The following is a 16,555-nucleotide window of genomic DNA, read 5'->3' on the forward strand; positions in this document are numbered from 1 at the left end:
TTATTCATATTTACTCTTGTTTAACCAGTTAAGACCGGGAACACATCTGTGTAACCACTAAAACAACCATTATTTTATACTTTGGCCATTCAAAAATAGCAGATCTACAAGCTCATAGCGCGGCACCGAGTGCCGCGCTATGAGCTAGTAGATCTGCTTTTTTTAATTTTTAAATGTGTGCATATCTTTGAATATATATTTTATATATAACTATAATATATATTATATAGTTTGTAACTAAAATCTTTGCTTCTGGGGGGGTCCATGGAACAACATATTTTGAGATGGGGGTCCGTGGCCAAATACATATCATTTTAGGTGGTCCTTGACATGAAAACATTTTGAGGACCACTGATATTATCGCAACTCAAATTCTTTTTTTTAAACTGTTGTTTAGAAGACATTTGTAGAATCCCCATAAGCAAAGATTTGAGTTATAAATGTTCGCTTTAAAAATATATATATTCAAAGATTTGCACACATTTTCACGATAAAAAAAAAATAAAGCAGATCTACAAGCTCGCTGCGCAGCACAAAGTGACGCGCTGTGAGCTTGTATATCCGCTATTTTTTAATAGCCCAAAGAAAATCTCAAAATGACACAGATGCGTTCCCGGTCTTAATGGGTTAAATTATAGGGAGGGGAGCGGGAGATAGGAGAGTTGAAGGCTTTAAAAAAAAAAAAAAAAGGTTCTATCCACTCCTTTCCTCCTTAAAAGAATAAAAAATAAAAAATCTGTCCATGGTGGCTGCGGGCGCCGCCGTGCCTCCATCTGCTACGCGCAGAGAAGACAGACGACTCATGTCCCACTTAATCCACACAGGAGACGCAGATTGCTTTTCCTCAGGTGGTTATGAATTCCATTTGCATCTCCAGACTCTGGTGTCCGTGAAAGCAAGGTTAATGCACAGGCACATTCACTCATTACTGCACCAGGATTGGGCATGAATGGAACTTAGTATACAGTGCCAGTGGTTCCCAAAATGTTCCATTCCAAGGACCCGCAAAGAGGCCTAGCCTCTGGCTGCGGGGCCCCCTACTGTGAAATGGCTTTAAAAATATATATTTTTATTTTTTTAATCTACACGCTCAAAATGCACTGTGATGTGCATGTACATCTGAAATTTGAAAAGTTTTCCATAAACTCTTTGACAATAATGACATCCCCGAAATAGGGATACCAGGTTTAATGTGGTTAAACTGGCACCATAATCTCATTAATTGAATTTGAATTTAATTTGTGTGTGCGTATGTGTGTCTAAGAGGCACAATTATAACATGAATGAAGTATGAATGATGGGTAATGATGCCATATTCATTTGTATTGTTTTTTTCCCCCCCTTTTCATAACACTGTTCGAATAACAGGGAGTTGCAAACCTACAGTATGGGAATTGCAGACACTTGCAGTGTACCATGTGAACATGCAATTATCTACAATGTACATGTGGTACACAACACGCAACATGAAACAAGAACGCACACCTGTTCTGAACACATACCTGTATGGACACGCACGCACGCACGCACGCACGCACGCACGCACGCACGCACGCACGCACGCACGCACGCACGCACGCACGCACGCACGCACGCACGCACGCACGCACGCACGCACGCACACACACACACACACACGCACACACGCACACAGCCGCATCTGGTAATAAAGAGATGCAAAACACCACTTTCTTGATGTGCATTCTACTGCATGAATGGCTCTCTGATTATCTATTCAGTGAGAATTTGCAAGGGATATTAAGCACATTGGGTTGATTAATGTGGTGAAATGGCCAGTTGTGTCTCTCTCATCAACATGGATGGATGAATGCCTTTAAAATCATTCTTTGTTCACATGAAAATAATAATCTTACAACAAAATTGCACAGAATCTCTGTACGTGTGTCCGTCCGTCCGTCTGTAGTTCACATATCTCGAGATAAGACGGACAAAGACAGACATACGGACCCTCTTACAACAGGTGTTGTTTTTGACAGCAAATTTTGATTTGGTTTTAGTCTTTTGAATAAAATTTCATTTGGTTTTAGTCATATTTTAGTCATCTGAAATGTTTGTTTTTGTCTAGTTTTCTAGCATGCTGAAAATAGCCGATCTACAAGCTCACAACGCGTCGCGCTGCGACGCGTTGTGAGCTTGTAGATCTGCTATTTTCAGAGCGCAACACCTGAGCGCAACCAAACATAAAATGACGTGTTTTAGTTCTACTGGATCTCTTCTCCACTAGTCCCTCACTAACATTTTACTCTAGTTTTTATTTGTTGACGAAATTGTCAATATATTTAGTCTTAGTTTTAGTCATCGTGGGTTAGTTTTTATTTCATTTTCGTCAGTGAAAAAAGGTAGTCGACGAACATTTTTCGTCATAGTTTTAGTCGACGAAATCAACACTACAACGGGTACTGCATAAGTGGGTGGGGCATGCATTCACGACATGCATCGTTCCTGAGTAGGCCGTTGCTACCAGGTCTAGTAGTAATAATAAAATAGGAGACATTCAAAGCTTTGGATCAATTTGAGGTTTTGTCTCCCAATTAAACCCGTTAACATCGTTTTCACCAAAAGCGTGATTGCAAAAGAAAAAGCCCTGACATTTTAGTTGTTGTTGTCAATAGTAAGATATAATAAAAAAGCAAGGTTACACAGAAGCATATGCAAAACCACCACAAAATTAATGCAAAGAAGTCCTGAGGCAATGGATAAATTAACTATGGTAAAATATCGCATCCATGGCAGGAGAATGCCCTATTGAAACCATATTCAAATGTGGCGTGAACATTACACAACACAGTCTTCATTCAATTATGCTAAGAGTGTTGCAAAGGCAAGGACACTTGAGCAGTGGAAATTGTTTACTGCTGAATCTCTTCAAATGGGTGCTGAGTGGGGAATAGTGTGGCCCGTGGCAGAGCGTCTGTTTGGCTAGATTAACCCATTAAGACCGGGAACGAATCTGTGTAATTTGAAAATATGTGCAAATCTTTGAATATATATATTTTTTTTTTAAAGCAAACATTTGTAATTCAAATCTTTCTACAAATATCTTCTAAATCCTAAAAGTTTTCTGAAACACTTATGTTGTCGCTATAATATCAGTGGTTCTCAAACTTTTCCATGTCAAGGACCCCCAAGATGATATGTATTTGGCCACGGACAACTATCTCAAAATATTTTGTTCCAGGGACCCCCTATGAAGCAAAGATTTGAGCAAAAAAAATGCATTCAAAGATTCACACATTTTCAAGATTTTTTCACAAATAGCAGATCTACAAGCTCATAGTGCGGCACTCGGTGCCGTGCTATGAGCTTGCAGATCTGCTATTTTTGAATAGCCAAAGTCTAAAATAATGGTTAAAGTGGTTAAAATCTAAAATGACACAGATGCGTCCCCGGTCTTTAAGGGTTAAGTGTGGAATTGAATAGAACTTCCCTTCTTGGTTGGGACCTTCAGCAAGGCATATTTTTTGCCCGTGTGTACGAGGCGGCCACTTAAAAAAAACTCCCGCTATAGGCATCGTATATAGCGGGAAAAGCCACTCCGGAAGATTTTACGTGTTTCGGGCCTGGGAGGAAAATCGCATATCCTATTTAGACCCTCCAGAAAAATGCGATTATGCGATCGCATCATTTACCGCATAATCAGCAAAATGGCGCACAATTATGCGGGGGTAAAGTTTTTAAAAAAAGGCCGCATCGCATCGCATAATATGCACATTGCATCGCATAATATGCACATTGCATCGCATAATATGCACATTGCATCGCATAATATGCACATTGCATCGCATAATATGCGTTTCGCATAATATGCGTTTCGCATCGCATATTAACTTTTCACATATTTTGCATTTTTCGCAACTTTTCGCACATTTCAATGTTCGCATATTGCCGCATATTTCACAACTTTCCGCATATTTCGCAACTTCCCCCAATTTCACCGCATAAAATTGAAATTATTATTAAATATTTCATCGCAAAATCAAGGATTTTAGGCTGCATAATCAAGGATTTTTGCCCGTGTTTTTCTGGAGGGTCATGAAATAAATCATCAGAATAAGCTTTGTTTCAACTCATGGCATATTACCGTACCTTGGACCAGTTGACCCTCTTCATGACCGCCTCGGGCTTGTAGGTCTTCTTGGCCTCCAGGCCGTAAGGCAGCTTGACGACGGGCATGGGGGGCGGCGGCATCATGCCCATGCCGGGGCCTCCCATGAAAGGCGGGGGAGGCGGGGGCCCGCATCCGGGGGGCGGCGGCGGCGGAGGGGGACCCCCGCATCCCGGGAGAGGCGGCGGCGGGGGAGGTGGCGGCGGCATCATGCCCGCCATGCCAGGGAGGGGCGGAGGAGGAGGAGGTGGCGGCGGAGGGCAGCCGCCGCCCGGTGGGGGCGGCGGTGGGGGAGGTGGGGGAGGCGGGGGCGGCGCCCCCATCGCCCCTGCCGGTGGGGGCGGAGCCCCAGCTGCCGGTCCGGCTGCGATCTGTAGGACACAGGACAAGACGTGTTAGAGACGAATCCACACGGGGGCACCACCCTTAGCCGAGTGGTTAGGGTTGCGCTGACACTGACACTTTGCACCTTAATCCCATTTACGACTGTTTTTTTTTCTCCATAGCATATCATGTACACCAGTGGTTTTCAACTGGTGGTCCCCGGACCACCGGGAGTAACAAGGGGGTCCCCAGCGAAATTAGTTAACATAGAGTCACAATCATTTTTTAACCACTTAGCTTTGGGCTATTAAAAAATAGCAGATATTAGGGCATTCACAGAATAGTCGAATATTCGAATATTCGAATATCAAACCGACTATTCGACTATCAAACCACTATTCGACTATTCGAAGAAAAAAAAAGAAAAAAAAAAAAGCATTTTTTTTTTTTTTTTTAAGATTTTTTTTTTTTAGTGGCTTTTCTAGAGCAGACATGCCAGCTGTGAGCTCTGGTGTGACGTCAACTCGCATTCCTTGAGTCGAGTCATCAATGCAATTGAAAAAAAAAAAAAAAAAAAAAAAAAAATTTAAATTTTTTAAATTTTTTATAATCAAATCGAATAATCGAATATTCGAATACTTTTGGGTCGAATAATTCGAATACCATAAATCACTATTCGTTAATGCCCTAGCAGATATACAAGCTCGTAGCGCGGCACAGAGTGCCGCGCTACGAGCTTGTACATCTGCTATTTTTTAAAAAACCTTGAAAAAGTGTGCATATCTTTGAATATTTATATTTTTTTAAAGCGAAAATTTACTGATATCTTTGCTTCTGGGGGTCACTGGCACAAAACATTTTCAAATGGGGGGTCCGTGGCCAAATGTATATCAATTTAGGGCTCCTTGGCATGAAAAAGGTTGAAAGCCACTGATGTACAGTATATATCTGCTGCTATGCTCAAGCACCTTATGTCATACCTCAGGTACTTACCGCACTGGATAGATATCCGGTACGATGTGTAAATATGTAGATAATTTGTTTGTTTTTTATTGATCTCTCGTCCCCCTTGCCCCCCCTTCTTCTTCTTCCTCCCCTTCTCTCATGGAAATAACTAAAACGATGTAGAGATTGCACAAAAACGAATTTCACCCCCTGATTTACACGTGTAAACCCTGTGATGTGACAATAACGTTGTAAAGCTGATGCTGATTCAAGTACTGTAGGCTTTGATGCCCCGGTTTTAGACTCCCAGGTGGACCATTTGCTTGCATATTGCTCCCAGACTCTGTCTCCTTGTTTCCTGTCTCTCTCCACTAATAAAATAACAGCCCACATCATCATCTGCACTGAACATTGGCTCAATACTTGACACCAAGAGGCAAAAGTAGAATACCACGGTGGTGCTCAAACTGGCTTCAGTATCCCCCCTTTGCCTGAATTCTGGATTCAAGTACTGTAGCGACCTTTACCCGACTACATTTTGCTTAGAAAACTGCAACAGAAAATAATATTTACTAGAAAAAGTGCACAGGTCTCCGCCAGGTCAGGTAGGTTATTGTGGGCCAGCAATGTTCGGAATTCGCCAATCAGGATGGAATATGAAAAATCTAAGAGATCCGTCTTGATCACATGACTATAGAGATCATGTGCACCGTTTTGCGTGAAATGTGGATACAATTTGAAGGAGTAATATCAAATAATGTGTGTTACATAAGTCGGCCCTTTATAGGTAATAACACGAATCGGCCTTATAGCGCCAGCATGAGGCTGATTTGAAATATTGAAAGTGGAAATCCCACACTGTGTTCATGATTTGAGTAGCTGACCAACAATGTCACGATGCGACAAGTGAGCTTGTAGATCAGCTCTTTTTTCCCACTTTCTCAGTCCCCCCACCCCCGTAGTACCGCTACGTACAACAAGAACTGAACACAATAAGAAACGAAAGTTTCGATATAAGTAAATGTCTCGTATAACTGCAGATACATAAAAAATAAAAAAGTGCGTCCGTCTGTTTAGGGTCCATGGTGGTGTGTGTGTGTGTGTGTGTGTGTGTGTGTGTGTGTGTGTGTGTGTGTGTGTGTGTGTGTGTGTGTGTGTGTGTGTGTGTGTGTGTGTGTGTGTGCGTGTGTGTGCGTGTGCGTGTTCTGACCGCCAGTGGGGGTATATGTGTGACATGTGGGAGGAAAGCATTCTGTAAGAACCTACAGTAAGTGCTTCAGCCGCGTTCCCGTGGGCTTTCAGTCCCATTAAAAAGGACGTAAGTAGCTATTTATTGTGAAACATATGGTACAGTAGTGCTTTTATCCCATAACAGACGTCGGTATGCCGGCTCTCTGCGGACTCCTTTCCCACAAAATCTACACGCCACGGTAGGGAAATTGGGTCGGTCGATTCAATCTACGGGAGACAGACGCATTGAGAGAGCGAGAGAGAGAGATAGATAGAGAGTGGCTGGGGCAGAAGGAGAGAGAGATAAAGACCAATGATAATATCCTGACATGGATGGGGCCTGTAACACGGTTAACCCATTGATACCTGGAACGCATCTGTGTCACTTTAGATGTCTTTGGCTATTCAAAAATAGCAGATACACAAGCTCATAGCGCGGCACCGAGTGCCGAGCTATGAGCTTGTAGATCTGCTATTTTTAGAAAAATCGTGATTTTTTTTTTTTTTCAAAAAACCGTTCGGATTTAGAAAACATTTTTAAGAATGGCCTCAGGTCATAATGGGTTAAGTGGAGGAACGTTTGAAACGACTGAAACTTCTTCAGCAGCGTGTGTCCCCGGCTCTGCTGGGGGGGGGGACTCTGTAATCGAGTGGTGTAGTGGTCTTCTAAAAAGCCATTACACCTCCCCATCAATGGAGCCAACAAGGTCAACCTAAAACACAGGAGAATGAGCCTGCGGACGAGACTCAAGACGAATGAAGACTCCCCTCTGATTGACTGTGCAGCGAGACGAGGTGTCTGGTATATACGACAACATTACGATCCAAGTCATGCCGAATGCATTTTACATTCCTCTCCTGCCTTCTCTCACGGCTGGGTTTTGCGATTAAGTATACAAAATAAATGCAAACCCAAATGAGGCATACCTGAGCCGTTGATTGAGGGGCAGATTAACAAGTGAAATGACTGTAAAAATGGGTTAACACATCCAGTGTATGAGAGGTATATCGCCACCTGAACACCCCCCCCCTAGTTAATGAGTAGACCAGTGCTTCTCAAAGTGGGGTGCAGGTAGCCTGGTAAACACCCCCTCCCTCCGGAAATCTCATGCATTGCATTGCATTTGGTTTCAGGAAGGAGGGTCTGGGATTGCTCACAGAGTAAAGCTGCCCGAACCGCTGCGCATACGAACCAATCAGCGGCTGCTAGGGGCGGGATCATCCAATCACCTGCCTAGTATCTTGAAAAAATGAAACTCCGTCTGTCATCGATTCTGCGCCCGAAGTCTCAGATGCAAGTACGCTGTGAAACAAAATGTGTGTCGCAAGCTTCTTCCATTTGACGGAGTGAGGTTAGGGTGCAGGGACCCTCAGGGATCCTTTAGGGGGTTCTAAATTGACCCTTACAGGTCTCTAACTCTGACACTATACAAATGGGGGGGGGGGGGTTGGACATTGATATGGTGGACCTATCGCATTCTCATTTACCCTACTGATGTGCAAGTCAACACGAGTTAAACAGTTGGGGAGAGAGAAACCTGTGGATTGGCCGTGGGTTTTAAGTCGTTAAGATAAGAAACGTTACCTCCCCCATCAAGTGCTCGTCATGGAGCCTTCACAATGACAGGCTATTAGGCGGTAGACAGGAAGTGAAATTAAACCCCCATTACCGATAAGACAGAGCCTCGCTTGTCCCTTGACACGTCTGCCCTATCGCACACGGGCTCTACAGGCATAAACAGGTATTTATAATCATTGATAACGCCAAATGGGAAAATGTTTAGAGACAAAATGTATGCAAATAGAACAATTACAGGCCCCAAAGCATAGATAGGATGTGACCTTTTGGATTTCCAGGAGAAGCTCCAGTCGTCGTCTTTCCTTCAAAGACTTAGCAAAGAACCCTTCTCCCCGAAAAACCTCCAAACGAGTGAAAGTTTTTTTCCATTTCCAAAAACCAATTCCCCTCCGTTGCCCTCTCTCCCCCCCAGTCACTCGCTGGATTGTTGAGCATAATGTGCGCGATCGGACTCATTTTTAACGGCATTATATTGTTTTTCATTACACAGTGCCATGAGTGGATTGTTTATTAGAGAGGAAATTAAAAAGGTGTGGTGCGGAGGTTCTATCCCAGGCAGCTAGGCCGCCCAGAGCCCCTCAATGAAGAGCCCACGTCCAATCATTATACTTCTGTCAATCTCCGGCCCCGTCGTGGCCCGTTTTCTCTTTTAAGATTAATATGAGAGAATGGAAGCATATTAGCTACTAAATTAGAGTGCCGCAGTTTCGGTGGAGAGGGGTCCTCTGAGCCATTCTGGCTGCTGAGACTACTCTTCCTCTCCCTCCCTCCCTCACCCCCCTCTCCCTCTCTCTCGCATATGCAAGGCCCTGCAGCTATGTCTACTGAATGGTAATAAGCCCAGTGCTCCACACAGGGCCCCCTTGGGATCCAATACCATTGCCACTCTCTCCTCATCTTCCCAAGGTACCAAAAAGAAGATAACAAAAAGAGTATAAAACATGGTCTGAACTCGTGCAACAAACAATGCAACAAACGTATTTTTACTCAGGTTTTTTCCCATTGCTGTGACTCGAGATGGTTTATACAGTATGAACATGTTTGCTGGACTCCTAACTCTGCTAGGTGTGGGTTAGAGCATTGGTTCTCAAAGTGGGGTCCGGGGACCCCCAGGGGTCCTTGATGGAGTTCCAGGGGGTCCCCATCTAAATGATAGATAGTTAGGAACCAAATGGACCCTTATGGGTCTGTAACTCTGAGAGTGTACAAATGGAACCAAATGGACCCTAACGGGTCCATTTGGTTCCATTTGTACACTCTCAGAGTTAAATTAACATTGATTTTACAATATAAATTGGGGTCCCAGAGATAGAAATGCCATTAAATGGGGGTCCGTAGCCTCTAATGCATGTCAAACTGGGGGGTCCTTGAAATTAAAATGCTTGAGAATCACTGCTAGAGACGTAAAAGTCTTCTCTTGTGGGGGTCCCTGGCATATCTTTTCAAATGGGGGTCCGTGGGCTAATAAGTGTCAAGTTGGGGGTCCTTGACATGAAAAGGTTTGAGAACCACTGGGTTAGTAGGGAGCTGTGGGGTGGCATGGTGGATCCACGCTGGGCCTCATCTGGAGTCCTGGGCAGCATAAGGAGAGATCAGGCTAAAATATGAAATCTAACCCAGCCCACTTAGGGATGCACAGTCTCCTGGACTCAGAGGGGAGGTCAGACTGGCAGGTAATTAACTCGGACGGTTATTATGATTAAAACCCGGGCCCCCGATCTCATTTCTGATAAGGAGAATTCAATCAGAAAGTGTTTACTTGTGAAGATTGCATTAAAACAAGCACGGAAATGTGTCTAATGGAATGCCACACAGTAGGGCGGAATCTACCATGCTTTCGACTTGTTATTATTCATCACAATTTACTAAAATAGACATGGGGGAAAAACGTAAACGCTTGCTAAAATATAAAAAACAAATTAACACAAGCATGTTCTCAAATAACATGCACATAGATAATTCATACAATTATGTGAAGTCGGCGTGCAATATGCACACGCTAGATCTGGTTGGAAATTTTATGTATTGCAGAATGATGATTTAGTTTCTCTAGAATAATGTGTGGCAAGTGAAAAATAAATCATGTTGATCAATTAAAACAAATACAAATGTATATTGAAGGAAGAGGGCACACATCATGCAGACGTTAACACCCACCTTGGCTTCAGATTCAATGAGTAGTCTCTGAGCCTCTTTGAGCTTTTCCGTCTCACTAGTTAACTGGACAGGTACAACAAACACACAAACACACACACACACACACGCAAAAATCACAGACACACATGATGGGTATGAACAGAGAGACAGACAGTGACAGGAGAGGCACATAATGGAGGTGGGTTAGCTAGACAAAGAGGAACACTAGTACATTGTCAATAGAACAGACACACCGACAGTCAACACAGGAAGGGTGGTGGGGATATATACCATTAACACAGGAAACAGAGGATTGTCCTCGACGGTCAACAACCAGAAGTTGTGCAACGTGCGTCAGGTAGAGGTTATTGTGCATTTACACGGAAGGAATATAGAGCACTGAGAGCAGCATAAAAGGATTGAGAGACGCAACGGCCAGCCCAGTCAGTGCACCATCAAAAGCGCCCTTCCCTTCACCAGCATCCTTTCATGTCATAGCCGCCCATTTCAACTTAGCACCCTCAGATGTAACAGTGGGCATTGATTTCGCTCTGCAGTCTTTGTTTCAGAAATGTGCCCGTTTTGCTTTGATGTCGCCCTCCGGGGTGACCTCGCCATATGGAAGGGAGGGCGGGAACATACCCTACGGTTGCTGAGACGTAATATTTCTATGCAGTCGTTCGTCCTGCTGCACACCTCTCGCAGTGGACTATGGGGTAAATTAAATATTTAACATGTGTAATGGAAAAGGAGATGGAAACTTCAATGACGGGGCGACTTAAAAAAGACCTTCCACTTTGCTAGAGTTTTAGAAAGTGGCTGTAAAGTGCATTCTTTAAGCCAAAGATAACTTTTATCTTCCCCACACTGTCCTTAGGAGTGGAAAGTTAAAGGCAATGAGAAATGTACTTTATGAGAAAAACAAACCCAAGGGAATCAGAAGGTTTTGCCTTCTGAGGTGTTCTGAGACAGAAGTTAACTTTTTTTTTGTGCTGTAAAACTGTCCTTAAGCATACATTGAGGTTCCTGAACAATCAAGTAGTCAAGGTGTGCGTTTTAACCGTTGACGCGACTGTGTGTGTGTTATAAAATTACCTTTAATAACCTTTAATAACATTTAAAAAACAACGTCACCACCAGTAGTTTGTAAAAGTAAGTAAGTATGGAGGTTCCTCATGTATTTTAAACTTTGGCACAGACACAGAATTTCTCTTTTGTGTCTTGAGCTGAAAAAGTTGAAGAACTTCTGGTCTAAAAGAAAGTCTTGGTTAGAGAACACATGGTGATATTGGTCACACCGCGAGTCCTACTCTGTCGTTACGAGCTGAATCCAGCCTGGTTAATGAGGAAGGGGCAGCGGCACTGGCACTATAAGAAGGAGAGAAAATAAGATCTGTGCAGTCTGCTATATACCTCCAACTGCTCTCGTGGGGGCAACGCTGGGTCAGCTACATGGCCGCCAGGTTGTTAAAACCGATTAATGGGATGGCATCAAGTGTACCACTGCAATACTACATTATTCATCTCACCTAAAACCAATTCAATGAATGCTTTCCCTTCTTGTTTTGTTCCTTTGCCTTGAAGAGGTGGGTTAGCAAAGGCTAGGGGGAGAGCGGAAGATTTCCATTCGTTCTGATTTCACCGGGGTGTTTTTTTTTTGTCGATGTTTACAGGCAGAAACCTCCATTCAAGCTGGATGAGGGGGGATAATCAAACAGTCACATCAAACGGGCTAGCTTGTTACAATGCCAAAGTTCCCGGAGAAAAGGCTCTCATTAAATCGGTTGGTTCACACAGATGAAGGTGAAGTGCAGGAGGCTCAGACATGCATGTGTTTTTTATATCTGAGAGGAGTTTCCGCCAATGAAATGAACAGAACTTAACATTTTCATTCATGTTCACCAAAATGGCAGTTGTAGCGTGCCGACTTTGATGAACAACCTGAGTGTGTATCTTCACATGCATTTAAAGGTTTTGCACTCTCCCAGATAAAGGCTTTTTACTGTACTGTCTAAGGTGGATTAGGTTACACTACACATTGCTGTAGTATTGCCTTCCTACTGCAGCAGAATGAAACTCTTCAAAAAATGATTACAAACTGTATATAGCTTTTTTTCATTATTTTTTTGCCTAGTAGCGCAATATATAAGGGGAAGTCATTTGAGGGTCAATCTGAACAACTGCTGCCTAAAGTAAAAAACAAGATTACTTGGAAGAATTATACATATTCCATTTAGAAACTAAAAGTATAATGCGGTAATTTAAATTGAATTTCCATAACATGAGAGGCAACTCGGCTAAGCTGGAAGAGATGAAAAGTTTGACAGATGTCTGATTTCAAAGAGACCGTTCCCTCTGTGAAGCATCGTGTACCTTAGGTACAAGATGGTTAGTTTCACTCAGTGTGGAGGCAACAAGAAACCTCTTTGGGAAACCCACTTTACAGTAAAAGCAGCAACTTGACCACAAAGTGAGTCCCAGTCAAGCACTACCACATACAGAATATGTTTACAGTTCATTCCCTTTTTGTTTAGCTATGCCAAGATGCACAGGGGACGGTGCTGAAGCACTCATAGCCGAGCACTCGCAGCCATATTCATGCTAGCTTGCGCTGAGCATACTGCGCATGTCCCTACTGTGGCTAATGCCTGTTGATGTGAAGCTCCACCGCATCAGCAGTCCCTTTGAAGGAGCATTCGGAGATACAGGAAGAGAGGTTTCTGACTCTCCGGGGCCTCGCGGGTGCTACACTACCTGTTAATGCACCACAAACAGCCAGGCTTCAAAAGACAGCGGCCTGCCAGGGGGGAAAAGGGGGGGAAGGCGTGATGTGGGAGGAAAAATACTTAGAAATCCAACATAAAAAAGCTCCACACCAAGGGGGAAGGGGGAGGTATAAGCAAAGGCCATTATAAACCGATGCATTCATTTCAGAGTGAAAAAGAAAGAAGAGGGAGAAGGGGAGAGAGAGATGGAGGGAGAGAGCGCGGGAGGACGGGATGATAAAGACTGATGAGGAAGGATGTGGTGGAGAGATGCCTCAGACGCCGAGATAGTCTCATTAATATTTACGGGCAGGCAAGGCAGTCACTGGACGCTGAGTGAGTGATTAACGAGTCTGGCCGCAGACGCAGGTAACGAGTGGTGACACGGCACTCAGGCATATGAAGTGGGAGACTGAGGCCTAAACACAAATTAAGTGAAGTTGCGAGCAGAAAAACACTGAGTGACTTCCACCAGGAACGGGGCCAAGGCTTGTGGCGTGGGCATTAAATCACAGTCACGTTTTGGTGTGGAGGAGCTGAAGAACGGGGAGCTGACGCCGAGTCGAGTAGTGATAACGACTTGGCTTTGAGGAAGGTTCTGGTGTCTCGTTTATAACACTAGTGCCTGGATTCCATACTAAAGGTTTATGTGCACCTCCTCCAAACACAAAAATGAGCGTGAGCATAAAAATGTATCTGATTTATAAAACTATGCGCAGACACCTGCACACAGTTCTCCCTTTATACATCAGAATCCACTTGAATTTGTGCAACACAAGTCTAATATCTCGCGCCGTTAACTCCCACAATTAACCATAAATGGTTAATGCAAATTTCAAGAGACTGGTGGTGCTCTACAGCTGAAACCAGCGGGGTGTAGGGTTTAAGATGATTGCATGAAATAATTTGGTCATTTATAGAATGAAAATGATTTTAATGATTAACTGAAGCAGAGACATTCTGAGTCAGTGTCCTTATTCCAATACAAAAGTGCAGAAATGGCACCGATTATATTTGGGAAACCAGCCAAATGCTACAAATTATGTTTTGATGTTGGCCTGTTCATCCACAGCGCAAAGAAAACTAATTTGTTGATAATAAGATAATTATGAGATGGAGAGGTGGAGTTAGAGCAACTGACCAAGGGCTTGAGACTAACAAGGTCCTGTCATTCGTGGGGACAATAAAATATGTATTTGGGACAAACATAAATCTCCCCTGGGACACGGGTGATACAACGCAGATTATTTGAGCCGACTGCACACATAATCCCTGCCACTGCGCAAACGGTGCGTAAATAAAAGTTACTGCAGGCAAAGCGCTGGTTACACTCTCAGTCAAGTAGAACTTGCAAACATGCTGCTCTATTTGAATAGTATAAACACAGCAGATAAAAGTTTTTTCCCTTGAACCATAGGGCATAAGTGACATAAGTTAGTTTTTCCCTCGAGTCATAAGGTCGAGTGACATAAGTTAGTTTTTTCCCTTGAACAAAGGTTAGTTTTTCCCTTTAACCATATGGGTGAGTGACATGAGTTAGTTTTTCCCTTTAGCCATAGGTCGAGTGACATAGGTTAGTTTTTCCCCTTGAGTCATAGGGTGAGTGACATAGGTTAGTTATCCCCTTGAGCCATAGGGTGAGTGACATATGTAGGTTAGCTTTTCCATTGAATCCTAGGATGAAAGACAATGATGATAAATAAACAATGATTGTGTGTGTTGATGTACATTTAATATCACACCATACGCACATCTTGTAACTTTCATTGGCAAAAAAAACTTTGGGATGGTTTACACTCACGTTGGGTCAGTTAAAACTGTATTTTTGGGATGGTTCTGTGCCGGTGGTGACAATGTTAGCCTGGAGCCCTGAGGCAACACTAACAGACGGCTGCTGCGCGTCCAACTTGATTTGATTTACCGCTAGAAGAGTTGTGCTTTAAGTGTGTGTGTTTGCTGTATATTAGTTTGTATGTTGCACATTATATCTGGCCACTTTCCTATCCGTTTTGTCAACATTGCCGTTGTTCATTGTTGCTATGGTGCTGGAAATTGGTTATGGGATGATTGTGTGTATTCAGTATTGTTATTTCTGTTGGGGTCTTAAGCTCAAAACACAAACTGGTGGCCTAGAACAGCAGCCTGGCTATTTGTTATGGCTATGTTCTGTAGACAGTACAGTATGTAGGCCTGTTAATTATCATAGTCCTCATACGGTTGTTTTACATTTTCTTTTTTATTATTATTTGTTCTGGTTGCCAACCCCAAGCAAAAAAAATACTCAGGCCCGTTAGTTCCTCATGACAAGGCATTAGAGGGCTGTGTAATTCGATATGGAGTGAAATGTACTGTGTGAGAATGATCATTTAGCACATTTCGGCTTAATTTCACTACTCGGCTGTTTGGCGTCGCAAATTCTCATTGTCTCCAAAATGTTTGCACACACATGGGGCCAGAGCTTCCAAACAAGTGTGCACGTTCTCACGTCAGGTTTGTTTTGATAGATTCCGATGTTTGCGTGGAAGGTGGCGTATACGCAATGGTTACAATTATGAAACCTTCAGTGAGGTTCAGACCAGAATAATAATGCAGTATGGAGGAGCGGTGAATGAGAGAGGGTGTGTCTGCAGAGAGAAATTATCTCTGGGTAAAGAGGTAGCCGGTACCATCTTTTCGACAGCGGTTTATATTAAATCCTGTAAGCAGGGAAGCAAACTGCCCTTTTGTGCCCCGGCAGCGCTAAAGTGTTTCAAATTGGGTTAAGGGGGGAAATAGCAGTTGTTCTTTTTATGCCAAGAATGGAGGGTTTTGTCTGGGAAAGAGATGGCGATATGGAGGCCAAGGAAAAGGAATGCCATCCATCTCTATGATGATAGGATTACAGGGGAAATGCTTCAATGGAGCAATTCTCCCCATACATCTTAAAAAGGGAGATTGACCCATTATTAAATCAAATGCTCTTGCATGGATGAAAACACCCACTTACAGGCAATCTAACGCTGACCAAAGGTATCATTTTGACAGAAGTTGATCGCTTTCACCGCACCCACATCACCTCTCAACTTATGGGTTTAAGATCAACTTATCTCATTTTACCTGAAGCTGTCGATATTTTATGTCTAAATGCTGACCGAAATGCAAGGTTAGACATACAGTCCATTGCCTCCCGACGTTTTCCTTTTCTTTGTGAGGGATGCAGTGGCGTAACGCAGAATCGCGGGGCCTCCCCGCGGGAGTTTCACGTACATGCACGCGTGCGTACGTGCACAACCTGCGCGCGCGGGTCTAATTCGGGTCTAATTCGGTCTAATTTGGGTCTAATTCGGTTCTATTTGACCAATATAAATCAACTTTTTTCTTTTTTTTTGCTGTAAAAATATTTGTATCAGCGCAGGCGGGGCCCCCCCTGCTGGTGGCCCCCCCTGCTGGTGGCCCCCCCGCACCGCATCA

The 16,555-nt window shown here is 43.5% G+C and overlaps 1 protein-coding gene across 5 annotated transcripts in view; it reads right to left on the bottom strand.

Moving 5' to 3' along the window:
• The window catches only part of diaph2 (diaphanous-related formin 2), a 688,393-nt gene that overhangs the window by 443,967 nt on the left and 227,871 nt on the right, over nt 1-16,555 (bottom strand). For 3 of the 5 annotated variants that reach the window (XM_080415256.1, XM_080415255.1, XM_080415258.1), the window contains 2 exons: nt 10,362-10,424; nt 4,108-4,497 (listed from right to left, as the gene is read on the bottom strand). In XM_080415256.1, coding sequence (XP_080271382.1) covers nt 4,108-4,497; nt 10,362-10,424 — 453 coding nt within the window. The remainder of the gene's footprint in view (nt 1-4,107; nt 4,498-10,361; nt 10,425-16,555) is intronic. The other 2 variants (XM_080415259.1, XM_080415257.1) reach the window with 1 other exon arrangement.

Source organism: Gymnoscopelus braueri (assembly GCF_963280865.1).
Source record: "Gymnoscopelus braueri genome assembly, chromosome: 20".
NCBI lineage: Eukaryota > Metazoa > Chordata > Actinopteri > Myctophiformes > Myctophidae > Gymnoscopelus > Gymnoscopelus braueri.